This window comes from Scylla paramamosain, chromosome 27, assembly GCF_035594125.1.
Source record: "Scylla paramamosain isolate STU-SP2022 chromosome 27, ASM3559412v1, whole genome shotgun sequence".
Classification (NCBI taxonomy): domain Eukaryota; kingdom Metazoa; phylum Arthropoda; class Malacostraca; order Decapoda; family Portunidae; genus Scylla; species Scylla paramamosain.
In genome coordinates this window covers 9,032,501-9,060,206 of record NC_087177.1, presented here as the reverse complement: position 1 = coordinate 9,060,206, position 27,706 = coordinate 9,032,501, and the positions used below count along the sequence as shown (strand labels likewise).

At 41.6% G+C, this 27,706-nt stretch overlaps 1 protein-coding gene across 41 annotated transcripts in view; it reads right to left on the bottom strand.

Annotated features, from left to right (window-relative positions):
- The window catches only part of LOC135114141 (uncharacterized), a 109,962-nt gene that overhangs the window by 71,094 nt on the left and 11,162 nt on the right, over nt 1-27,706 (bottom strand). For 17 of the 41 annotated variants that reach the window (XR_010275242.1, XR_010275245.1, XR_010275230.1 and 14 more), the window contains exons 3-5: nt 13,353-13,501; nt 1,082-1,251; nt 849-967 (exon numbers count right to left, since the gene is read on the bottom strand). The exons of 7 other annotated variants lie outside the window; for them this stretch is intronic. Coding sequence is in view for 4 of the 34 variants with exons in the window: in XM_064029876.1 (XP_063885946.1) it covers nt 849-967; nt 1,082-1,134 (172 nt within the window). In the remaining 30 variants the exon portion in view is untranslated. Of the gene's footprint in view, nt 1-848; nt 968-1,081; nt 1,252-2,172; nt 2,496-10,438; nt 10,574-13,352; nt 13,502-27,706 lie in introns of those variants that run through there. 17 more of the 41 variants (XR_010275244.1, XR_010275254.1, XR_010275247.1 and 14 more) reach the window with 6 other exon arrangements.

The following is a 27,706-nucleotide window of genomic DNA, read 5'->3' as shown; positions in this document are numbered from 1 at the left end:
TGACCTCAAAAGCCACAAAACCCCATTTCAGAAGTTCCTTAAATTATCCAATTAAACTTTTGTCAGCCAAAAAAAATAGTCACCTATGGAAAATTCTCTGCAAGGTGCACGTAAGTTTTCTTTGCCATAGATGACAGTATAGTATCATATCATTTGCAATTAGTATATTAAAATCTCAGCCAGTTTAATTTATAGTTTTTAGTTTTTTACCTTTTCATTCCTTTAAAATTTGCACTATACCTTGTTCTTGTTACTGTTACCTTTTATTTCAACATTACCAGTATTTTATTGTTGTTATTATCATTATTATTGTTATTTATTTATTTATTTTTTTGCAGTTTTATAATTCTGCAATAACCTTAGTTGAAGTGTGACACTATGCAAATTTTTTTTTAATCACACCACTTCACTTCACAGACTGCAGGTATTCTTTCGTCATGTATAAGCAATAATAGACACTATGGTTATTACTGTAGTACAATTGAGAGTAGCTTCTTCATTTGTTCTACATCACTAAAAAGATCGTTACAAAAGCTGTATTAATTTTACTAATGTAGGTATTACTGTTGATGAGTAAAAAAATATCAGAGCTGTAAAAGAATGATGGAAAACACAACCTACCTAATGTATTACAGATGAGGAATATAATTCATTGAATATTGACCAGGTTGATAAAAAGTCAAGAAATAAATAACTGGCCTATGGTGGTCATTTGCATAACCACGTTTTAGAAAGAGAAGGAAAACACATAGAACAAATCACAGCAGGCTTACAGACCCTTACAGGTTGTTTTGAGTTAATGAATATGCAAAATCTTTCAATAACAACAAAGTGGGTTCTTAGTTTACCTGCAGCTGTGTTCTCCTGCCGCTTCTGTTTCCCGCTCCTCTTGTCAAGTTTCTGTGTATGTGATGTAATAAGAGTTCCGTCTGCTAGTTTGTCCTTTTCCTTTGTGATACACTTTCTCCTGCAATGTTACATTACCCAATAGACATTCATCAAGCAAAACTCTACGACAGTTGCATTATACGCAAAACTAATACACTGAGTAACTGTGAATGCTGCGTGTAGTATTGCTTACTTTTTCTTGACGTGGTTGTTGGTTTGATGCTTGGTAAGTGAATGGTCTTCAGTCTTCAGGATGCATGGAATTGAAACGCGTGGTTGTTATATCCTGTCACGCATTCTCCTTTTCCTAGATGAGCGTTTTCCACTTGAAAACTTTCTTAACTTCTCACGTTTTAAATAAATCTGAAATGTGCTACACGCTTATTTTCTGAGGGTGGTAAGACAGCCTCTCACAACGCCTATCATGGCAAACAGCTGATCAAAAGAAAATTTCCAATGCGTTCGGTGACGGTCAATATACCAATAGTAGTAGTAGTAGTAGCAGTAGCAGTAGTAGTGGAGGGATAAAAACAGAGGAACGAACTGTGATTATGTATGGTACTTTCATTTACCGCTGACACTCATCACTAGCTCATTGGGGCAATGAGGAGACGGCCTGAGTATATTGAGAGAGAGAGAGAGAGAGAGAGAGACGAGAGAGAGAGAGAGAGAGAGAGAGAGAGAGAGAGAGAGAGAGAGAGAGAGAGAGAGAGAGAGAGAGAGAGAGAGAGAGACTACAATTATTAACTTACTATACTTCAGGCAGAACAGACACTTCCACATATTAAACACACGCTTTATAAGAAACAAGGAGACACCATATGCCAATGCAAAACTCCTCAAACTATGTACTAAGAAAGACTAGAATATTGCACTAGAATATTGCACTGAACTTATAAACTGATGAAAAAAGTACATATAAACCTCTTTTTCCTTTGTAGATCTGCCTTCAGTATTCTGAAACGACTATTTTCAAAGAGCATAGAGATGACTAGCCGAGTTTACAAGTGTTTCTACTGTTAACAATGTAGAATTTTGTTAATCTGTCGCTAAAAAAAAATAAATAAATAAATAAAAAAAAAAATAAAATAAAAAAATAAATAAATAAATCCACCCATTTAAAACTTCATTTTAAGTCTTTTGAAAGTAAAGGTGCGATTCAGTAGTGTTTCAGAATGTGGTACTCAGTGAGTAGAGTGTCTCACTTATCTGTGGAAATACAGCGAGAAGTAAAAAATGCGCTAACAACTCTAACGTTACCTGTATCTATTTTTGTCATCTCACCTGATGTATCCCTTCGCTTTTTCCATCCCACCCTATCCCTGAGAAGAGGAATCAATCCTCGGTAATATCCCCAGGGCCGCCAATGATAGAAAGCTTGGTGCCTGGAAATCGGAAAGTCGTCGCTGGTTGGCCGGCTCGAGGGCTGCATCAAGCTGAGAGCACAGAGGGTAAGGACGCCAAGTGAGAGGATGACTCATCTGACAATACCAGAGGACGTATAAGATGCTTAGATTGTTGCTATTTTGAAATCCTTTGTTCTCTCACCCGGACTGTTTACAAGAGATCACCTGACTATAGCAATGGTAAAGTAGAATGTAGTAGGGTGCCATAAGCTGAGGCATACATCACACTGTACTGGACTTCTCAAAAAAATTTTTTTAGCAACTTATACAGTTTTGAATTACTCTCTACTTAGGTGTGCAGATTCTTATATATGCATTACATTACTTCTTTGGAAGCATTTTATTATTATTTTTTTCGAGTATGAGGAGAGAGAGAGAGAGAGAGAGAGAGAGAGAGAGAGAGAGAGAGAGAGAGAGAGAGTCACGAATGTAAGACAGAGGATGTTGATGTATTAATTTATGTATTTGGTTTTGAGATGGTGACTGGAGAGAACGATGTTGGTTCTCATCTGTATTCCTGGAGTGCGGCACGTGTAGCTATAAATCCTGATGTTCAAATATACTCTATGAGCTAAGTGTAAATGGATTAGCCTGCAACATGTAATTTGTTGCACTGCAGTATGTTATACTGAAAATATGTCAAGGCCAGAAATGACGAGCGCGCATTATTCTGAAACACTTTTGCGCCGCACCTCCACTCCATTCAAAAACCTCTACTTGAAGCTACAAGAGTTTTTAAGGCTGTTTTTGCGTTTCAAGAGACATATTAACAAGAGATCTACACTATTAAAAGGAGCAACACTCTTGAAAACCCAGCTAATAATCTCTGTGGTCTTTGAAAATGGTCTTGGTGAGAGATCAAAGCGTTCTGGATAAAAGCCACGGTGTGAAATGTGAACTTATGGTAATTTGTTGGGAGCAAAGAACAACATTCTCAAACGTTTTCATTTCTTGGACCTGCTATTTTTTACAAGCTATAGCGAAAGTTATGGAGATTGTCGAGCTTAATTTCATGGTTCTAGTGATAGTTTAGCAACAATATCTGCACTGTAAACAATGAGGGAAGGAAACCCCCTGTGTTCTTCCTTACTGGCAATGAATAAATTACACGAAGTATTGCTATGTAGATGTGGAGTGTAACCTATCTAAAGACACTCACACTCTTACTCTGTCTCAAGATGATCGATTACCGTGACACATCTCAAGATCGTCTCGCTTTCCCTTCCCTTTTCCTGTATTTTCTTCCTTTGTGTGTGGTTTAAAAGTTTTCTTTCCGTGTTCCAATTTATCCTTAGAATCCTTCCTTTTTATCACCGTCCCTCCCATTTCTTCATCTTCTGGCAGGATAAATGACAAAGGTGCCTTGAATTCGGAAGGGCGGGAGCGGGGAATGGATGGGAGTGTGGCGTGGCGGGGAAGGCAGGTGTTGAGACAATGAGGGAACGGAGGCGAAAGGGAGATTTGTGAGGTACGGAGGAGGTGGAAGGAGGGACGCATTTCAGACAAGCGTCCGTGCAGGGAAAAGAAGCGAAAAGAAGGAAGGTAGAAGTAGGCAGATGTTACACATCTCTCTCTCTCTCTCTCTCTCTCTCTCTCTCTCTCTCTCTCTGCACACCATATATATATATATATATATATATATATATATATATATATATATATATATATATATATATATATATATATATATATATATATATATATATATATTTCAAGCAATTCTCTTTTGGGACTGGCATCTTCGGTAGGCCTTTTTTTTGATATTATATTTATTTAAAAATTTGTCTTTTTTTTTGTCTTTGTTGTCCCTAGTCAAATCCCTTCTTACATAAAAGTTCGTTTCAAACAAAATTACTGGTTTCACCCGAACTCTGGTGCATCACGAGATACTTTGAACGAAAACCGTTCTGCTAGTCTGGTGGAAGTGGAAGTTGGTTTATTCACTCTTTCTCAATAGAATTTACCTACGTAACAAACGGACAGAGTTACGACGCAAAAGATTACCATATGGACTTGACTTCTGAAATCAACTGTATCACACACAAACACACACATGTACTCACGTAGCGCTACACGACCTGGCTGTACTACCGACGCCAAACTGTCAATGAGCCAGACACACACATTAGGGTGGCCCTCTGTAGGGGGGTGAAATTTCAAACGAATAATGTCTATGCTCCAAACCCGGATTCTTGTTCCTTTTGACCCAGAAACGTGCTGTGCAAGGTTTCATTGAAATCGGAATATATTTAAACGGTGCTCAACGACTCTGAAATTTTACTCATCGAACGCTAGTCACAAGCACTCCGGGTCCCCCTCCCACGTTGCTCTCGTGGGAGTATTAGCCGCTTTCCTCTCCTGGCGGGGGTTGTGTGGTTGCTAGCCACTCATTGTCGCCCGGTCCGTGCAAGCGTTCCCTTCCTGGTGTCCGGGAACTGGCGCCGATGGTCCGCGACGACCTGGACGAGGAACTGCAGTTGTTCTTCGTCCTTCGTCAGGAGCCGGTTATATTCCTGAATCAGGGCGACGCCTCGTTCCGCGTGGTCATTGGTGACCGACAGGTTCCCCAGCGCTTTGCACGCCTTGCCGTACGCCTCATCCTTCTTCCAGTCTGCCGGTTCCAACGCCAGGAATCCCTTGTCGATGGACATCTTGGAGAAGAACGAGGACGTATTGGAGGTCACGAAGTCCTCAAGGCTGCAGCCGCTGATCGCTGAAGCGGGAATGGTCACTCGCTTCTGGGCTGTGTCGTTGCCGTCCTTCTCCTCAATCGCCGCTACCATCTTCTTCTTTGTTTCTGATGAAACCCGGTCGTCGAAGAACGCCAGGGCTACCAGCTCTTCCGAGAGGTACCAGAGGTGGCCGAGGAGCTTGTTTGTCGCGGCCTTGGAGACCTCCGCGTCCTCGTACCCGTCCAGTGCCTGAAGCAGCTGAAGATCGTTGAGCGGAGCCGCGACAGCAAGTGGGGCTTGCGTCCAGGCTTTGCTGTAGAGGCGGGCGGAGAACATGGCCACCCTCAACAGTCCGCGCTCCTCCTTCGGCGTCAGTTTGACCTGTTCCCTGAACAGCCACACCTTGAGCGAGTACAGCACCTTGCTCATCCACCGAGCGTGGTGCATGGGGCCAGGGGCACGGAAGCGGATTCCGCAGGGAGGTACGCCGCCGAGAAAGATGACGGTTAGTTCCAGAAGTTCCCGGTAGTCGTCCCGAAGGTCTGTCCGCTCTTTCAGGGCCTGAAGGAACCACTCGATGTCGACCTCTCCTGCTCCATCCTCGATCGGCTGGAACTCGCCTTGGTTGATGAAGGGCCACCTCTCCTGGAAACGCTTGAACAGCAGGACAGCAGGCCCTGTAGTTGGCCCCATCACCGACGTGAAGACCGCCTCGATCACGAGCTCGAGAATGTGATGCCGGCAGGCGAGGTAGAGGAGGTCGCTCTTCAGCTGCCGCTCAATCGGGGTACACGCCCCGGTGTGGCGACCCGTGTTGGCGGCGGTGGTGTCAAAGGACATCCCCACGACCCGGTCAGCGACGCTCCACTTCTCCAACGCCTCCACGACGGCCTTCGCTTCATTCGCCCCTCTTCCACTGGGAAGCTTCGCCACCTGCAGCAGCTGAACCTCCCCTCCCCCAGACACGAGGATGGGCAGGCGGTCGACGTGGGCGTTGCTGGTGAGATCCGGCATCAGCTTCCCGTCCCAGTGGACTACCAAGGGGCCTTCTACTCGCAGCTTCTCCTTGAGGGCGGAGGCCAGTTGCTCGCGGTGACGACGGCGCTGGCTTTGGATCGATGTCCTGTTGATGTTGTACTCAACTGTGTCGTGCCCCAGGGCACGCGCTGTCTCGGTGAGGACGAACACTGCGCCACGGTCGCTCACCTTGACGCGATCCAAAGAGGCCGCCACGTCCGGGGTGACGATGTTGAGGTTCGCTCGAGGCCGTTTGGGTGGGACTGGGGAGATACCAAGTGTGGGGCTTCCTTCGGCGCTGGTGCTAGAGGAGGTTGAGGACGAATCCTCCAACTGGACTCTTGCCGCGGACGTCGACGCCTCCTCCTCCGCGCGTCGCTTCCTCACCTCCTGTGTCGCTTGCCGCTGTGACGATCGCTGTTCTTGGGCAGCTAGTGCTGTGTCCACCCCTCCCATGCGTCCCCGGCGTCCTGGTTCACGTTGAGCGAGAAGAAAAGCTTTGTCCTCCTCGTTTGTCATTGTCTCTAAAGCGCCGGCCTTCGCGACGTCGAAGAGATTCGCCAGGCGCTCCTTGAACTCCTCCTCCCTCTTCACTTGTGTTCCTGTTGTCCGTGCCTTGTTCTTGCGTACAAGGGTGTACTCCTTGTACAAGGTCTGGATGTTCTTGACGACGGTGTCAATCCGCTGCATGGGAATTCTAGCCTTAGCCCACAGCGCCTCAACAATTTTCGAGACCTTCCGGGACGCGTCCACCACCGTCATCTTCTCTACGTCCAACTTGTAGGTCAGGAGGCCCAGAACTTCTCCAGAGGATGGAAGTTGGGCTCCAGATATCTCGTTTATGGGGGCACACAGATAACGTCGCTTAGAAGCCATCTTAGCCTGAAAATGAGAAAGGATTGACAACAGTTAGTAACGCACTCCAGAAACATGCAAACACGTTGAAAAAGTACTGCCAAGCACTAGACAAATCCTAGACAGAGGAAAAGGAGCACTAGACGAGAGTTGCCACACACAGTCCTTGGTCCATAGTCCACCAACGAGAGCATCTGAGAATAGAGCCGCGGCATTTGTCACCGACAAAGCCCCTGTATCGTTGAACGTGAAAATGATCTTATATAGTAAAACTTCAAGGTCGTTGAGCACCGGGTAAATATTATTCGATTTAAAAAAAAAATTACTCGCGTGGTTTTCTCATAGAGTGGAACAAGAATCCGGGTTTGGAGACTGGATTTTCAAACTTTCGAAAATAAGGGCCACCCTAACACACATGCTACAGAATACGACAACAATAGCGTGGGAGGCATAAGGCACATGTAAGCGAGGAGCCTGCCGCTAATATATGATCGAATGATGCAACAACGATCGAGATGAAAAGCACGACCCTTTGTTCTCTGTCTTCATTTTTCAGTTCAATGGAGAGAGAGAGAGAGAGAGAGAGAGAGAGAGAGAGAGAGAGAGAGAGAGAGAGAGAGAGAGAGAGAGAGAGAGAGAGAGAGAGAGAGAGAGAGAGAGAGAGAGAGAGAATCGTGGCTGTCACGAGATGGGAAAAAAAAATTATTTACCTGAATGACCAAAGCTTCATTCATCCAGATTGTCTTTCTGCTCCACGGCCTATGTGCTGACAGGAAAACGAGAGTCATCATCGGGGCCTTGCTGATGGATGAGTATGTATTATTATTGTATGCTACTCTCGTGATTAGCGTGGGAAATGTATTATGTACTACGACTATCATTATTGTTGTTCTTGTCGCTGTTATGATTATTATTCAGAGTTGTAAACAACTAATGAGATACTAAGTAGACCAATTGAATTTACAAAGGCAAGAGGAAGAGGAAGAGGAAGAGGAGGAGGAGGAGGAGGAGGAGGAGGAGGAGGAGGAGGAGGAGAAGGAGGAGGAGACAATCTTCTACAATACGGTTGGCACTGAGAAGAATAAACGTGTGCACATTCTCAAGCACAAACTTAAACGTGATCACAGCTTATGTCTCGAGGAACCAAGAAACTCCTGAATACGAGGAATCTGCAGAAGCTACACTGAAAATGTAGACCCACTCTAAAACTCTCCTTCACATGGGTGTGGGAAAGGAAAGTATAGGTTTTCGTGCTCAGATATATGGTGAGTGATCGCTCGATTAAGAGGGAGAGGAAGATGGATGCACGGACGTCACCTATCGGCCAGGATGGATGTGTACGAGATGAGATGTGTATCGGTACTAATACGCGAGGAGATGCGCCTGAGGTGTGATCGCGGGCCGGGTGGGGAGTGGGGTGTGGAGAGGATGGGGGAGCGGTGATGAAATGCGGATGAGGGTTGATAGCTTTTTTTTTATTCAGAAAAGTTAGTTTTTTTTTTTAATTCTCTCTCTCTCTCTCTCTCTCTCTCTCTCTCTCTCTCTCTCTCTCTCTCTCTCAGTCTAAGCCTAATGTTCTAATCATGTAGTAGAACAAAGAGGAGGAGGAGGAGGAGGAGGAGGAGGAGGAGGAGGAGGAGGAGGAGATATACTAGAAAGGGGGAGAAGGAGAAAGGAGAGTGAAGAAGAAGAAAAAGAAAGAAAAAAGGGAAAAGAAGCTAAATATAAAAAAAAAAAAAAAATACACCAATGTTCATTCGTCAGACACATTTATTGGTAATGGGTAGGAAGAACTAACTACAGAAGTCTCGAATTGCTGCCTGACTCCAATATTCACTCACAAACCTTCCCACGCCCTTCAGCCGAGGTCAGGGTCAACGCTGTGGCTGGTGGGAATGAAAGTGTGAGTGTGTAGTATTGGCAAACAAATGCATCTTCAGGAATATACAAGCGTGGGTATTTTACATGTTTTGGAAGTCTCCTTACCGTAAAGTTTTGGTTGGTTTTCTACTCTCTTCACCACATTTAATTTTTTCGTTATTTTCTTCATATTTCAGTCTCGAATCAAAAGCAACGTTCATCATTCATCCTACGACAGCGTCTTCTCGATATTTAAAATTTCCGTGGTTCTTCTTTTTCATCTCAATGTACAGTTTATCATATCTTAGTCTGTCATTACTGTACTTTCTCCATTTCTTCCCTGCCAATGCCTGTCTGCTCAAACAAATGCTTAAAATATTACACCACGTAACCTTGCCTCGATACATTATATATTTTCAGCAGTATGGCATATATACTCGCAGTCTTAATATACTTCAGTGTGGTTATTGCCTTCTCTTTCTCCACCTTGTCAATTCCCTTGCACAAAACACACGCAAAGAATATTACACCACAACCAAAGCCTCAATTCTCCATACATTAAAATTTCCTCAGTTTTCTGGTTATTGTCTTTTCTTTCTCCCTGTCAAATCCCCTCGCCTAATGCCTCAGGTCCCGATACTTTAAAATTTCCTCAGTTTTCTGTCTATACTTGGAGTCTTACCACACTTTCTTCGGGCAATTGCTTTCTTTCTCTCCTCCCTGCCAACTCCTTTCTGCACAAACACTTGTCTAGAAAATTTACATCAAATCCAAAACCTCAATTTACATCAAATCCAAAACCTCAAACATTAAAATTTCCACAGGTCTTCAATTTCTATATCCAGTCTTATTGTCCTACAGTCTTATTGTCCTGGTTATTGGTTTCTTCTGTCAGTTCATCTCTACACGAACACATCACGAGAAGATTAGGTTAGATTATGTTAGGTCACCCCAAAGTCTCCTCGATACATTAAGGTTTCTGCAGTTCTTTCATTCATATTTTCAGTCTTATTGCACTCCAGCTTGGTTATTGCTCTCTCCATCTCCTCCCTGTTGGTTCCTCTGCACAAACACACGTCGGGGATATTACAGCACGCTCAGCACCCAGAGGAGGGGGTGATTTGCCCATCTTTTTCAGGCCTGCCGGTGTCATTAGGGCAGAAACACACCCACATACCGGAGCACAGTAAGCACAGTAAGGCAATAAAGGTTTCGCCATGGCGGGTGCAGTAAATTGCCTGGTGCTCTGTCCTGTGTAGTTGTCTTACTTATTTCTGCAGGTGGTATTTCCCCAGGCGGGCGTGGCATCGATTGGCCGTAAGCAAGGGAGGCTGGTGACGTCGAGAGTGGGAGGAGGACAAAGCCTCTTCACGCCATACAAGGCCAAATAGAAAAAGGGAGTAAACTGACCATTATCTATCTTTTTAGATATTTTGCTATAGTTTTCCTATTCTTTTGGGAGAAGTGTACTAAGTGAGTTTCCTTTTACTTCATTTTTTGTGCCCTTAACTGTACTACTTAGTACATAAAAAGGGAGAGAGAAAAAAAAAAGAACAAATGGCAGTTAAAACATTTCTTTGTCTAATTTTCTTACATTCTTTCTTTTCTTATTTGACATGATTAGGTAGGGAAATGAGAGAGAGAGAGAGAGAGAGAGAGAGAGAGAGAGAGAGAGAGAGAGAGAGAGAGAGAGAGAGAGAGAGAGAGAGAGAGAGAGAGAGAGAAATTCACACAAAGCATACCATACATACATAGTGGGCCTTGTCACGCGGCGGCCTGAGCGGGGTGTGCGCCTCATGAAAGAAGTGAAATACAACGCAGGCATTTCGGTGAGACATTTCTGGTTTAGGCAACACGTGTCTCGGACCCTCGAGTCTGGTGAGAGATGGCCTCGATGTATCCAATGTTTAAGATAACTGTCATATCCTCTAATATTACGTACACACCCCTTGCTTTGTTACATGAGCAAATACGTGGACATATTGAAAACGTAAACTGATAACTGATAACCAAGTATATCTGAAGAAATATCAAGATAGCGACTCATGTAAACCGATAACACTAACAAGGGAAATATAAAGCATAAATGTAAAGCTACCGATATACTGACTCTTGGCAATATTAAACTTATCTTAAACGCTTTGTTCTCTCAACAGGACTATTTTTCAAAGGCCACAGAGACTACTAGCTGGGATTTCATGGGCGTTTTTTCTACTGGTGATGTGGAATCCTTATCAACCATTTGACTGCTCTACCTTCACTTCAACTCTATAATCCAATGCTGCGTTACAAGATTTAATTATAATTTTGAAAGACAATATTGATAACAGACGAGGTGACGGAGTATATCAATCATTTTAGTGCCTGTCATTTCATTTTCGCCCATTCAGAACAGTCCAAGGTTAGATAAAAATTTAATATTGTGTCATACAGTCACTAATAGTTAAAGGGTTAAACTACCGCTGGAATCATGAACACAATACCTTTGAAGACTCGAGTAAAAGAAAAAAGGACGAAATGTTTAGGAAGGCGATTCTTGGTGGTTGGTCTTCACGTAGTCAAATAACTTTTATTCTTTCATGAGGAGAATACATTTAGTTATTTTTTTCAAGGGCCAAGGTACGCGTATATGCATTTCCCTCCAGTTTATGCTCCGTAATGCATTGCTTTTTGGTTCACGAAGTTTGCTTTCAATTTCCATGCAAAACAGCAATCCTTTTTTGTGTGGAAATGATGACGAACTTTGGAGTTATTTTGTAATGAAATGAAAGTCGAATTGAAATGAGCCTCGTCAGAACAAGAGAGAGAGAGAGAGAGAGAGAGAGAGAGAGAGAGAGAGAGAGAGAGAGAGAGAGAGAGAGAGAGAGAGAGAGAGAGAGAGAGAGAGAGAGAGAGAGAGAGAGAGACTATGCAGATATTGTAAAGAAACTTAATTGCGTCCTACATAATATTTCTTCAGTGTTGTAGGATAACTATAATTCCAGGGACACTCATTATGCAGCAAATGATACCTATAATAATAGAACATAAACCTTAAAAGACTGAATGAATTGATAGTGAAAAGTTCAAGTAAAAATTGAACAAGAATTCTGCATCATTTTTTTTTTCGTTTTTAGATACGAGTGGTTTTGGACAAGGGATTAAAAAAATGTAAAAAAAAAAAAAGACCCACTGAAGATGCTAGTCCCTAAAGAATAACGCGAGAAAGATTAACCAGAATTAAAGGCGAAGTGTCTTGAAATTGAAAACAAAAGGAAAAGACCGCCACGAAATCTCAACTAATTTCTAAGTCCTTTGAAAAACAGTTCATGAGAGAACACAAAACTCTTCAAAATAATCCCCCTTCTGCAGTGAATTAGAAGTGGCTGCGTCTCCTTGAAACTGGAAAAACAAAGCAAAATACCTCCATGACAATCTTACTAATCTTCAGGGCCTTTGAAAAACATAGAGAGAACCCAAAGCGCTTCAAAATAAGGACAGTGGATTAGAAGTGCCAGCGTCTTCCCAAGGTCTGAGGAGGAGGAGGAGGAGGAGGAGGAGGCGCCCACACTCCATCATCACAAGTCACACCCAAAGTCTGCCATCGTAATTTATTATTGTTTGTGCTGGAGAAAAAAATGGCGTTGTTTTGCTGTTGAAGGGAAAAACACCTGAGAGAGAGAGAGAGAGAGAGAGAGAGAGAGAGAGAGAGAGAGAGAGAGAGAGAGAGAGAGAGAGAGAGAGAGAGAGAGAGAGAGAGAGAGAGAGAGAGAGAGATATTGCTACGTCATGGGTATCTTAAAGGTGTTTTCTTCAAAGTCAGAATTTCAAACTCGTGTTTGTTCATCGTCGCCATGACACTGATCACAAACTTTAAACTATGAAAATAAAGGTAACGAAGACAAATGAATGAACGAATAAAATGAAGATAAAATAAATATACAAACAAATTAGATAAAATAAGAGGAATAGATAGAATGCGACGGAAAACATGGAAAAAAATGACCTTGGATCAATGAATAAGCAACACTAATGACACTGACAGCTGCATAACTAGATAATTAAAGAAGGCACCTGCAATGGAAAGGAATGTTACAACGTGTGGCGCTCAGTTAGGCTCACATAATGACAACCCAGGGACAGGTAATAGACACGAGGCGGAGGACTGAGGGGCCAAATGAGAGGACACAATTCCCTCGTGTGACTTGGAAAAAAGAGAAGGCTGAATTAGTGGAGAAAAGAACGTAATCTGTCACGATTAGCAGGAGTGACTACATTAGCCTGCAAGTGATGGTGAGAGATGGTGAAGCAGCTGGCGGTGATGGTACAGTAGAACGGTGGTGATGAGAGTTGAAACAATTGAAATTCAACTTCCATAAATGCATACAAATTCAAATATTACCTTTCGCAGTCACAAATCTAAGAACATAAGGGAAGCTGCCATAAACCACTAGGCCTACACGTGGCATTTCCTGTATTAAACATGCATACTTCTACCAATTATCCCCAACCACAAATTCATCTAATATAAAAAAATAAAAAAATCCCACTGAAACAGATTCTTTTGCTACGAGATGCCCTTAATAACCTAGCAGTCTTGTTAATATGTCACTAGGACCAAAAAAAAAATAAAAAAATAAAAAATAAATAAATAAAAAAAAAACACCCTCCATACCTCGTTTAACGTCAAGTAAGCAGAGCCTTTGGAATGCAGTGGAGGTGCGGTGCAGAAGTCTTTCAGAATATTGTCCCAGTTGGTCTGCCTGTATCTAGCGCTGGCTTGGCTCTCGGTGCGTTTTGTATGGTCTTTCTCTCAGCGCATCACTAAAACGTACAAGTTTGTAAAATCATTTCAAGAACTTCCAGACATGCTATTTACATGAACCACTTTTTTGTTTTGGAGGAGAAAACTTTCCCTCCATTATTATATTTTTCCTTCCCAGGGACGGTCTGCCCGACTCTCATCAGCTATGCATATGTTTCCTAACCCGAGTGGAAAAAGGCAGCAAAAAAATAAATAAGAATGAATACCAGAGAGAGAGAGAGAGAGAGAGACTATTAGTGTGTGCCATTTCCCCCCACCCATCTCTCTCTCTCTCTCTCTCTCTCTCTCTCTCTCTCTCTCTCTCTCTCTCTCTCTCTCTCTCTCTCTCTCTCTCTCTCTCTCTCTCTCTCTCTCTCTCTACTCGATCTTGTCTGGTCCCTCTTCATCATCCCCAGCATCCTCTGCTAATCCCCAATGCCACGCTCTCTGTGGGAAATATTTTTGTGCCTTTTCACCCTCTTCTCTCCTTATTGTGTGGTAAATAAATGAGGCAGTGAGTGAGTGAGTATATGAGTGACTCAGTTTGTAGTTAAAAAGCTGGTTAGGAAAGGAAGAAAGAAAAGAACGAAGGAAGGAAGGAAATAATACTTAAAGAAGGAAATAAATAAAAAAAAAGGAAAGAAAGGATGATGAATAAATGAGTGAATAATTAACTAATGACGAAAGGAAGAAAGAAGGAAAGGAAGGGAGGGAAGTACGAAGGAAAGAATAAATTAAAGAATGTAAAAAGAAATCAAGGAAGGGAGAACGAAAGAAGAAAAAAAAACACCTAAAGAGAGAAAAGAAGGAAGATATGATCAAATGAAAAAAAAAAAGGAAGGAAGTAACAATGAATTAAGCTCTTACGTTTTCACATCTGACTATTGTAATGTTCTGAAACTCCTTTGTGCGTAACTATAAACCCACCCTTACCCTTTCTTCAAATACGTGGGTAAACAAACAACTCAGGAAGGGCCCATGGATGCTGTTTTGTTATCCTTTGTAATCCTTCGCAATTCAGTAATTTGTGAATGGAGTCACTCATCCACCAGTTACTTGTATACTATCCATCTGCATGTCATCTTTTTCTCTTCCTCTTTTTCATAAAAGGGAAAGGTTTTCTTTAGAAGTTTTCTCAAAAGGTTCAAACTGCATTGCAATGAGTGAACTTGAATATTCAGTCGCATTTCGAGGTGGTCTTTTGTTCTGTGCTCCTCAGTGGAAGGTGGAAATTTGGGTTTCCCTCCTCCAAACTGGATGGTGGATGGCGTGTGTAGTGTTTCGCATAAAACAATATAGGGTAGGAGCTTTCAGGAAGGTACAGGGTTGAAGGTTTACTTTCAGTGTCTTCTCACGCACAGTTATTGCAAGAGCTCTCCATCCTTCTCATCAGCAAATTTCACAAGCATCACTTTACTTTAAAAGGTTTCACGGGTTAACAAAGTACATACATTCACCTTTGTAATTCTGACCAATAGAAAAAAATCTCACATGTCTGTCATTTTTACTGATTGATGAGTGTTGAAACAATGCTATTAAAAAAAAAGAAACTGTGGAGGCAATTAATTTCAAGATAATTAGAAGCTTCTCTGACGAAATAAAGGTGAAAAAAAAAGTTGTACAGGGAACGAATAGCGGGACTGTGCGGACTGTATCCCGTTACTACGAATATCTATGAACATCTGAAGTGGAAAGTCAATCTGGGGAGTGTGGATATCAAAGGAAGGCAGAGGGAGCGGTAAGGGAGTCCAGCCACCACTCTCAACACTTCGTCACAGCGACCTTCACCAAACTACACGAACCTTATGGGAACCTGAAAGTGCCAACAAGCGGTTTTCCCGAGATGATGATGAATATATTCCAGAGATTAAACTTGGAGTAAACTTTGCCGATTTGAGATTAGGGCATCATGAGAGAAAGAAAGAGCTGAAAGTCATCAAGACAAACAAACTTGCGGCGGAGATAAAGAACGCTGAGAGAAATGCAAGGAGGGAAGAATATTATGATGGGGACGACGAAGGGAATTACTGTTAGCTGGCGAGTCTGTAGTAAGGGAACGTCCGCCCATACACACTCATAGCATATAATTACGAACCTCCTTTTGAGAGTATGGATCACTGGGAAGCCTTATTGATACACACGCCTCAAGTGAATAAAAAAGAAAGAAAAAAAGAAAAGAAAAAAAAACTATATACTAGGTGGTTCTGAGGACAAGCGGCGTTTCACAGGACCCAGTTCTCAAACGTTTTAGAGCAGAATCAGGACTATTTTCAACAGATTCCAGTAGACGATTAATACATAGATTTTTTAAGGATGTTGAGGTCAACTCTCATATCCTTTGTCTCCGGACGGCAGCCCTGGCCGTGACCTGACCCAGCCAGCAACCACCCCTACATGCCCCACTCGCGTCCACCCAGGCCTCGGAGGTGGACGTGCGATCCGCCGGGACTTCGTTATTTATACTGTACAGTTTTGTTATATCAATGTACAGCAGTTGAGCACTACCACCGTGTTTCTTTGGTCATCTATATTCAGTACTAGCACCAGATTTATCTAGTACACCTTTGGTAACAGTCATGAGAGGATAAAAACGCTTAATGATACGTTCCATGATTTTCGTATTAACTAGAGTCTGACCATTTTGAATCGAGAATTTGGGAGTTGTCCTTTCCGGGGATTCCCCGACCTGCGGCGCTGCCAAACCTTATACTGGGCGAATTATCAGATTAGAGACTATGTGTCACTGATAACCTCGCTCCCCACACACCACCTCTCTCTCTCTCTCTCTGCATATACAATCTACATTTCATGCAAATTTATTTCTATCAGAGATCTATACTTGCCTATGAATCACTAGAATTTGAGAAAAATCTCCTGCCTGTCAGTCAGTCAAGCTGCTCTCTCTCTCTCTCTCTCTCTCTCTCTCTCTCTCTCTCTCTCTCTCTCTCTCTCTCTCTCTCTCTCTCTCTCTCTCTCTCTCTCTCTTTCCATTGTGAATTTCGTTTAAATGTGATAGGTTTCCTTTTAGATATGATATTTCCCTTAAACTATGATGTTATATTTTTATTTCTTATTTACTTTTTTTTTTTTTTTTCACAGCACCATCGAGGTAAAGGTGAAGGCGCGTTTTTTTTTTAGGTTTCCCCTGGAGGCCTAATCCTCTGATAATCAATCAGACGGCTCTTCGTCTGAACTTCCAGCAATGTCGATGATCAGAGAATCCACGAAGTGATCCACCGCTACGTTTTGTCGCCCATCTTCCTCTTGAAGGTGTTCAGCATGGGCAACAGCTTGCATCCAGGTGTGTGGCGTGACGTGACACAGGTCTTCCTTCACCAGATATTTCAAGTAAGCCATTTTAATGTTATTTTGCTTGGCGATATAAGACTTGACCTGAGCCTATATGAGCTCAATGGGGTTGTATTGACAGTGATAGGGTGGAAACCTCACAACCCACTCCGTGCTACAAGAGCCTACAAGCCTGCCAAATCTGCATTACTGTCAATGTGATATTTTTTGCCGTCTGCAAATTTTTTGATAAGCTCACATAGCTCTGCCTTCAGTAGTTCATCACTGAGCTGGACACCCTTCCTTTCAAGCCACTCCTTCAGTTCCGCCTTCCTCCACGATGAACTTTGTACTTTCTCTTGTAGCACGGAGTGGTAGAGCGCGTTATCCATGACGATAACGGAGTTTGGTGCGATGTTGGGCAGCAGGTGATTCCTGAACCACTCCTCAAGCACCATGAAATTCATCTGTTTGTGGTAATCCCCATCGTATTTTGCCTGGGAGATCAGTTCTGCATTATTGATGAAACCATCTCTTGTTCCTCTGTGGAGAATTATGAGACGGCCTCCCTTTCCTGTAGGTGGTTGTACTTCTGCTGCTGCTTCAGATGTGGTGTCAGTCCAACATTTTCCTACGGTATAACTTTGGTTGACAAAGGTCTCATCCTGATAAACGATGTTCGCCTGGAAAGACTGCTTCAGACGCCGCATTTCTCTCAAAAATCGGGTACGAGCAGCAACAACATAGCTCCTCTCCATGAGAAATTTGCGGCCATCAGCTTTTCCGTATCTGAATCCAACCTCTTTGAGAATCTTCCGTAGAGATAAAGTGCATCCTTTGAAGGAAATATTTTCCTTCAATTCTTCCTTTACTTTGTGCAGTGTTGGGATCTCCTTCCTTGCGTAAAATCCCAAAACTGTCCTTCTCACCACACGTTGCTTATGGTTGCAGGGGCGGTTCTTTGTTGGTGAGGAGAATATAGGATGTGCTGGTGCCCTCTGTGTCATGTGAGCTTTATTGCCAGATGAACAAATTCTTCTAACTGTTGCCTCGCTCACCTTGGTGGCTTTCGTTGTTCGGACAACAGCTCTGGAGGGGGTCAAGTAATGGGCCCCTATTAGCCTTTTCTTCCAAAAAAATACTTATTTACAGAGTAAATAAGCTCTTTTTCTCGGCTGTGGATATGACGAGAATGAGCGGGAGAGGTAACTTCCATCCTGGCTGGCGGCGAGAGAGGAAGTGACCTATGGATTAACACGGTCAGCCTGACTGTGTGACCTCACTCGGTCACCCAAGGAAAACTCTTGGAAGAAATGTTACCAAGTATTGTGGTGTTTGAAAAAAAAAGAAAAATGCAAGTATCATATATATATATATATATATATATATATATATATATATATATATATATATATATATATATATATATATATATATATATATATATATATATATAAAACACCGTTTTTTTTTTTTTTTTTTTTTTTTTTTAGAGCATCGCACTGTATATTATAATATACAACACCATTTAATTCTGAGGTAGGAAGCACCTGACATGAGGTGTGTCTTTGTGGAAGTGTGGCAGAACCGCAGACTGAGGAACCCCCAACGAGGAACCCCAAACGCTTAATTCAAAATGTCAGAGCCTAGTGTATTAACTAACGTATTAACAAAATTAACAAGTGAATTACATATCAAATTCATGAAACAGCAATAGATGTCAAATTCAGACCGTCGCTGTTCTCTGAGTCCTCCATGCACGACCTACCCCCACACAAAACGGTGCAGGGTTCCTCTCGTGTCCTTCCAGCTGAAACTGCAGGAACGAGCGACAATTTCTTATTCTTTAAATGTGTGCACTGGAGTACGAGAATAAACGGAAGGGGAAGGAAAGAAAAGAAAAAACCCGTATTCATGTATTCTTGCCTCCATCTCTTTTTTCTTGCTTTTATTGTAGCGGAGTAACTGAGCTTGGTGAGGATCGTGGACAAGAGAGACACGTTTGCGAGACTTTTAACAGACCGCTTCCCTGGATCTCTTGATGTTACGAGGAGTAAAGGAAGGCCTGGCACTGAGCGTGCGCGCGTGCCCGTGTGTGTGTGTGTGTGTGTGTGTGTGTGTGTGTGTGTGTGTGTGTGTGTGTGTGTGTGTGTGTGTGTGTGTGTGTGTGTGTGACTGAGGGTTTCTTGAGGTTTTCCACTCGCATAACTTACAGAGAGAGAGAGAGAGAGAGAGAGAGAGAGAGAGAGAGAGAGAGAGAGAGAGAGAGAGAGAGAGAGAGAGAGAGAGAGAGAGAGATAATTTACATTTTCATTTTATCTTGGATATTTTTTTCAAAGTTTTACGTTTATTCGGTTAAATCAAGATATTTCTTATTCCATTATATATTGTATTTGCTAATTTTTTCTCTCTCTCTCTCTCTCTCTCTCTCTCTCTCTCTCTCTCTCTCTCTCTCTCTCTCTCTCTCTCTCAAGGCTCCGATTATATATAGTGTTTTTTTCTTTCCAGCTTTATTTGTTTATTTTTTTTTCCAACCCTTTCCAGAACATCTGATTGCCGGCACGTGCGTTGCTTTCCAATATTGTTCCTCACATTTTTGTCTTTTACTTTGCCGCTGCTGTCTTTTCTGTCCTTTCCCCCTCGGAGTCGACTGCCTCTTCTTTGGTTCCATTCACTTTTCTCTTCCCCTTCCTTTTTCCGCGCCATCAAGCTCCCCACGTTCATTCTTCTTTCTTAGGCCATTTCTCTCTCTCTCTCTCTCTCTCTCTCTCTCTCTCTCTCTCTCTCTCTCTCTCTCTCTCTCTCTCTCTCTCTCTCTCTCTCTCTCTTGCCCTTCTCTTTCACCTGCCTCCTCCCATTTTCATACGTCCCATGGAGCCTCCTTCACTCCCATTTATCACCCGTGGTCCTCTTACAAAAACTCTCGTGTGCCGCCTCGTGCACAAAATTGACGCTGGTTCATTTTGTGTGTTATGTAAACAATGCCATGCTGGATTTCAGCTTTTTACGTAAAATTATTTCAATACCACGACATCGATTTCATTATGTTCTAGATGTCATTAGAAAATTCCATCAAGTTAAGAATGGTACTTTTCGTATTCACGGGCTTATAAAATTACTCATCCTGCGTAGTTGTATCTTAATTACTATTATGAATAACTAGTAGCTAATATGAAGTTTGGAAGTTGCCTGTGTACATTACTGAATGAGGGACTGTAGTGTTAAAGATGATACTTTTCGTTTTCAAGGGGTTAAACTGTTATTCATCAAGCAGAATTGTATCCTATTTACTCTTTTGAATAACAGAAAGGTGATATGAAGCTAGGAAGCTGCCTGTTTGATAATGAATGAAGAACTCCCATGTGTAGGCCTAATGTTTTTTTGCAGCTTTCCCTTTTTTTTTTTTCTTATGTTCTTGTGAATGGGTTAACCTTTCCTGCCATCAACATCCTTTGAGGTCAAACTCACGTTACTCGTCATCCCTTTTAATCTGAAGGATGTCTGTAGCACTAAATGGCATAAGGAACGGCGAAAAAAAAATCACGTTTTGATGATATTCGACGTTGTAGTATTTTAATTGCGAGGAAAGATAGGTGGTTTCGCTTCCTTGGGTAAATAATCATGAAAGCTGACAAACTCACTCCTCACGACACACTTTCGGTATTTGAGGTTTTGTAGTACTGGTCGCAGGATGAGAGGACCTGGGTACTCAAGGCGATGTTAGGTTTACATTTCCGTGTTATGTCTCTCTCTCTCTCTCTCTCTCTCTCTCTCTCTCTCTCTCTCTACTTTTTTTTACGTAGTAAGTTTTGTTTGTTTTATTACTCTCATGGCTTTAGCGAGTGGATTAGTGATCTCCTTGTTCATATCACATCTCCTGACTGTCAACTGCATAATAGCGTCTCCGTGTACTTGGCGGTACGCTCTGTCACAATAAATTACTCTTGGTGACACTTCGTTAACTTAAAAAAAAAGAGAAAACTCTTCTACTAAAAAAACTTTGCTATGCCTTTTTTGCTTGAGACCAAAATTAATGGTCTCTTGCCTCATCCTGCTCCTCCTAGCCCATCTCTTCCTCACCCTTCGCTTCCTCTTTCTTTTCCTTCTCCTCCTCTGATTTCTTTCTCTCCTTCCTTCCTTCTGATTGCCTTCGTGATGAACGCATAGACCCAAGGCTTTCTCTCTCTCTCTCTCTCTCTCTCTCTCTCTCTCTCTCTCTCTCTCTCTCTCTCTCTCTCTCTCTCTCTCTCTCTCTCTCTCTCTCTCTCTCTCTCTCTCTCTCTCTCCTCTCCTCTCCTCTCCTCTCCTCTCCTCTCCTTTCGTCTTTTCTCCTCTCCTCTCCTCTCTTTCTTGTTTGTCACGTCTGTCTATTCATCTCTCTCCCCATGTCTATCTGTTTGTTTGTCCGTCTGCCTACTTGTCCATCTGTCTGTCTGTCTCTGTGTCTGTCTGTCTGTCTGTCTGTCTCTTCTTTACATTCTCAGCACATGTTTTGTTTCCGCAGCGCCAGCCTTCGGTTTGAAATAATTCCCAAGTCCATTCTCGTCCAATAACAGGAGTGGAACAAAGCACCACTAATTCAAAATAATTTATGGTTTTCCTAACCAGTTTAGTTTCCCTTTTTTTTTGTTTTGCAGGAAGAATATAAAAAAAAAAAAATATGCTCACCTATAAATATGCACAATACATATCCACATCAAAATTGACAATACCAACCAGAGATTCAATAATTTACCTATCTGGGTGAATGAATTTATCGTAATCAAATATGCTCTCCCCACACTGTATAATAAACGTACTCATTAGGTTTACGTTGCGAAGTTAATGTTGACTTTAATATCAATAACGTGGCCATCAAAAAGATTAAACATATACCCGTGAAGTCCATCAGCGAATTAATATAAACAAAACTACATCAGCCAAAACAATATCAACGAAAATGACAATTGTGATACGACTAACAATTGAACTGTAATTTTTTTGTTTCTTTTTTTGTATAAACGGCGGCATGGAAATCAACTGCTGGTAAACGAAAAATGAACAATGTTTAAATTTTAAGGGTTTTCATAACAATAACAACCTTTCACAGCATCAGCAAATCCTTCACTACCAACCCTTTCACCCTTCACAGCATCACAACATTACCTCTATCCCTTTCCCCCTTCACAGCACTCTTCACTACCATACCTTTCACTCTTCACAGCGCCACAGCATCCTTGACTGGCTTGCCATTTAGCTTTTCACAACTTCCTTCCCCCCCATTCCATTCACGCTACCCTGTACTCGAATCTTTACTTGAATCCCTTCAATCTCTTCATCAGTGGTTCCCCCCGCCTCTTTCATCACTGACCCCACAAAAAAATAGCGGTATAAAACTTGGTACATCAGTGGCAACTCCTTTTTTGTCTCTCCTTTTTCTTTTATTCATCTGAGAGTTGGAAAAACAAACAAGGGAGCGAAGAAGCGGAGAAGAGGAGATGAAAGGACCCGTATGCTGTTTGATTTAAAGGACTTAGGAGGTGAAGAGGCTTGGGTACTCCTGAGTTTTTAAGTGCAAATTATTGGGAATATTATATAGAGCTACGTTCATGTATATACAGAAAAGGTTGGCAGAGGTGGAGCCATCTAAGGAGACGCTTTTTTTCCCTCTGCAATTATAGGGAAAGTCAGAAATTAGCAATAACTAAGAGCAGAAAATAAATAAATAAATAAATAAATAAATAAATAAATCCCCGCTCTCTCTACATAAAAAGAACAGAAATCAAGAAGGAAGAGGATAGATGAAGGAAGGATGTTGCAGTAGAGATATCTAAGAAAACGTCTTTTCTTCTCTGTAATTACATGAGGAATACGTAAATGAAGAAACAAAAATTTGTCACCTCTCTAAAATTTACATAAAGGCAGCAATGGAGAAGGAGGAGGAAAGGAGATGGAAGGAAGGATGAAACTCAGGATGAAATATGAATATGCCAACTGCTGGTCTATGTTCTCAAGGTGGTATCTTACAGTTGTGCCTTAAGGGAGTCTGTGAAAGGTTCTGTTTTATATGTTATGTGTCATATAAATAATCCTTTGACTGTTAATAAGAACACAGTAACATTAATGATACTACAAAGAGCTGCTAAGTCTACACGTGGCAGTCCCTGAACGGCAGCACTACAATCACTAAGAGGGGTTGAAACATTTGATCCCTTCTTTAGCCGTCAGTGGTGTCTGAAAATCTTAAACATGTTTGAAAGCTTTAAGATGTAACCTAAACTTGAATTTAATGCATTTCCTTGGCCGTCAATAGATATTTCAAATGTTTCAAATATTTCATGTAGCAGACTATTTTTTAAACTTAAAGAGAAGGTACAGTGGTAAAAAGTTAAATCATGACACTTACTCCAGCATCGCAAAATGACTTTGTTCTTAAGAGTAACAACCAGTCCATTAATCTCTTTAATTTCCCATTGCTGAAAGTGAAGAGGAGTCCTCCTTACACTCCTTCCTTTAATCTTACGCATCTTTGAGCAAACAGAAATGGGAAAAGTTCCTCTCTTCAGCTGCCTCCGCCCACTCCCCTGCTCCTCCATCTGATCTGCCCCTATAAAGGCTGCACTCCCTGATCAAAGTTCTGATTGGTGTGGCTTCCTGATTAATTTCACTGGTGGATATGCATGCATTTAACTAACATACAGATCTGCAGTATCTGAATGTGTTTTTTTTTTTCACGAAATTGATTTGACATTGATTTGTTTTCTTATCCAAGTGCACGAGGATTTAAGAAAGACACAAGAGGTAAGAAGACTTTGATGGAACGGGCACGTGACGAGAAGCAATGGAGGAAGCGACGAGAAAAGCTCACTGGATAATGTACAAAGAAGAAGCAGAGGAAGACCCAAGATAAGATGGAAAGATTACATAGCAGCAGACAAGATGACACTGAATATGGAGGTACAGGAGCGAATGAGAGGAAGACTCAAGACGAGATGGAAAGATTGCAAAGTAGCGGACACAGAGGAGAAGGGTCTGGGTATCAATATGGTAGATGATGGAAACAGGTGCAGGCGGCTCATTAAAAACACCGACCTCATTGTAAATACAAGATAAAAAAATTGGCGAAGTGAAAGTGGGCATCTATGAAGTTTTTCAGTATCACGACATTGTTTTAATTTCTTTGCCGACACTACTACGATACTGTATTGAGTTTAACATGGTATATAGCGCAACGAACGCTTTGAAAATCATCTCTATCCACTCCTACTATTAGATGTACTACTATTAAATGTATTGTTTTCTGACTAATATTGGTGATTTTATGAAGCTTGGAAATTGCGTCTTGTACTGAAAGGCTTAAACGACCTAGTATTGGTTCTGTCTCGGCGAACAAATTGATGGTCAAGTAACAAGAGAAGCAATATTACGTGGCCAATATCTCTACGACTGATTGATGGAGTGATTAAAGTGGAGGCAGAGAAAGATATACATGACCTGCTGCTGAGATCAAAGTGAGTGCTTTGTTCTCACTGTGCTTGAAGGAAGAATTAGAGGAGCGCGGGTGTGGAAACTCTTAGCGTAGGACCGGGTGGAGTGTTTAAAAGTCATAAACACAATATTCTTGACTTTTCCCACGACTTTCTTTTCATATGGAAGGGAAAACACCATTGACACAACGTAACATAAAAAAAAAAAAAAAAAAAAAAAAAAACCAGCACCACAAAATATCGAAAGAAATAACAGGAACCTTCGATAAAAAAAAAAACGAAAATAAGGAAGATCAACCAAAAAAATATCGAAAAATGGTAGTTGCTCTCATCTCCACCAGCACAGCACAGCCTTGCCAGAGCAGCCCTCTTCCGCCTTAATCTACACACTCATTTTTGTTCACCTTGTTTATTTGTTTACATTCTGCCAGACTTTCCTTGCCTCCGCCTTCCAGTCTTGCCCTCCCACGCCACTCCTCTTCTCAGACAAAATACCAGATGCACTCTAAAAACTGGAGAGAGAGAGAGAGAGAGAGAGAGAGAGAGAGAGAGAGAGAGAGAGAGAGAGAGAGAGAGAGAGAGAGAGAGAGAGAGAGACTCAGTATTTGGAGCGCAGCAAGTGCATTATGAAATTCACAAAAATACAATTAATGTCATAGAAGCTAACATATCTTTTCTACCACTTACTAAAACTAGGAAACACTCAACTACGACACATTTTTTCATGACCACATATAACTTATTAGACGTTTATTCTTGCATTACTCTCTTAAATAGTTCTGTAACCTAGAAAAAAAAATATAGAACGAACCACACATCGTCTCCACTCTCCCGAGATCGAGGCTCTTAACCAAGACAAATTTTTTCTCTATATTCACGTACAACTTATTAGATATTTATTCTTGCACTGATCTCTTAAATATTTCTGTAGTCTGGAAACGATAGAATGAACCTCATATTCTCTCTTTTCTCTGAGTATTCATGGAATACATCCCCTAACTTCAAATATTAAACTTCGACGGAGGAATAAGAGATAAGATAATAGAGCATTCCATTATTTAGGTAGTTTTGAAAAATAGCTGTGGAACAAGAAGAAATGGTTCACGAGTGGAGTGTAATTAAGAGAGGACGAGTCTACCGGTGAATGGGTTAGCAAAGGATGGCCGCGGTATTGAAAAAGGTCAAGATAGTGCATGTCTCCAATAACATAATAGGCAAACATTCTGTGCGGTAAACGTTTTTGGAATTGTCAAAGTTATGCATGTAAATAAAGGAAAAGGAAGATAAATAAAAAAAAGATAAAGAAAAAATGGAGAAAAAAATATCGTTTATGTCAATTAATTGCAGAAAACAACATAGGAGAATGTGTAATGAATGAGTTAATTCAACTTTAATTATACGGCGCGCAGGGCGATGTAAATATAGTATATGTACAAAAATTACAAAATACGAAACATTGGCTAGTTTCGTATTTAGCATCCTACACAGCTTAGGTGAACACACACACACACACACACTTACACACACACACACTTACACACAAACACACACACACACACACACACACACACACACACACACCAGCTGAGATCGAGAAGCGTGCAATCATTGAGACTAAGCAAAATCATTCCTCAACTTGTGGAGCTTCATTGTGTTGGCCGCCAGTGTTTACTCGTCCTAAAATGCCTCCTTCTCTTCCTCCTCCTCCTCCTCCTCCTCCACTACCCCCTTCTTTTACTACTACGTCTTATTTGTTTCCTCCTCCTCCTCCCTATATTTTACCTGACGTCCCAAGAAAACAACTTCCTCCTCTTCCTCCTCCTCCTCTACCTCCTTCTACTTCTACTATTGCCATCTGTTTGTTTCCTCCTCCTCTCCCTCTTTCTCCTTTTCTAGTTCCCCAGACGTACCAGCAAAAAGAAAAGAAAAACAACAGCGGATGGATTTCTTGACTTCCTATCTCCTCGGCGCCAGACAGTCAAGTGTGCCGCAGCTCAACCCTCGCCTTCCTCCTGTCCCGCCTCATGGAATCTCCGAGGCAGCTAAATATGTTGATGGAATTATGGTCAAGCTTGTATGCCGTTTTCTGAAACATGTTTTCTCATTATTACCATTTTCAAGCTTGTTTTCCATATTCTTACGCATTTTGTTCTCTCATAAGGACTATTTTCAAATGCCACATAAATTATTACGTGACTTCCAACTGGTGTTTTTTTTTTTCTCCTTGTTATTAACAATGCAGAATCTTTATTATTATAACAGTGAAAATATCTATAAAACGCCCAGTTGTTTCCATTAGAACTAGTTGAATTCTAGTCAAGATGAGACACCGAAACCTTTGAAAAATATGGACTTATGTATTGTTTTAATAGGTTTCGATTCTTTGCAGACTCAGTGGTTTGTCTTCCTGCACTGCAATCTTCACTGTTTGTTCTCCTTTCCAGAGTCTGATCGCTTCGTCATGAACATTTAAATTTGTGCCTCCAATCAGAACACTCTAGACAAAACATTATTTTTTTTATTCTTTTCTTCCTTTTGACTTTTTTTTTTTTATGAGCTGCAAGTTGTGCTTTTTTTTTTCTTTTTAGTGCTCTTGATCAGTCTCAACACGTAAAAAGAAAAAAAATCCTACCGGGTCAAAATTCTGCCTCTGTCCGATTGGGTTGAAGGTCCAACTGATGATATTCAAATTAGAATCAGCAGCTGAGATCAAAACCGGTGCGGAATATTCTGGCGATGGCTAATTGAATGAGGGAAAACATCTGAAAACGATAGAGCCTGCAGAGTAATTTTTTTTTTTAATTCTCTTCAACTTTCTCACTACTTTGTGAAAAAGACGAGAGATTTTGGTGAGAGATTTGGGAATGTGATGGCGTCTGGTCTTCCCTTTACATCCCCTAACTTCAGATATTAAACTTCGACAGAGGAAGCAGCTTTACCGATCATGATGGTGATGGTGGCGGTTGTGGGCAGGACGCGAGGACCAGAGAAGCAAAGTTAGTCGCCACGCGCTGAGAAGAGGTATCAAGGACTAGATATTGGGGAATTCAGAAGGTGCCCCACAAAAATCCATATTTCTCCCTATCTGAAAATGCCGTGTTTATTCTTCAACTTTCCGCGTGTTCGGTTTGCGCTGCTCACCAATAACACCGTCGCCAAACACAACTTTTCTCCGTCACCACCTTCTTTCGCGCGATCGAAACTTTTCCTGGCGGCCTAAAAAGATAAAAAATAGTGAGCAATACGCGCCGCCTTCACTCGTTCAAGTCGTCGTTTTCCTGCAGTGTTGGTTTAAAATGTTTAGTCTTCCCTATATTATTCTAAGTTAAGAACTGAAACGAAAGGGAAATATTTTCTAATAACCAGTGTGAGGGAAATAAATCAATGATAGTCTTTTGATGACTTTCTCGAGGATTAGCAAAGACTGATACATTTTTTAAATACATTTTTTCCGTTTTTTTTTTTTTTTTT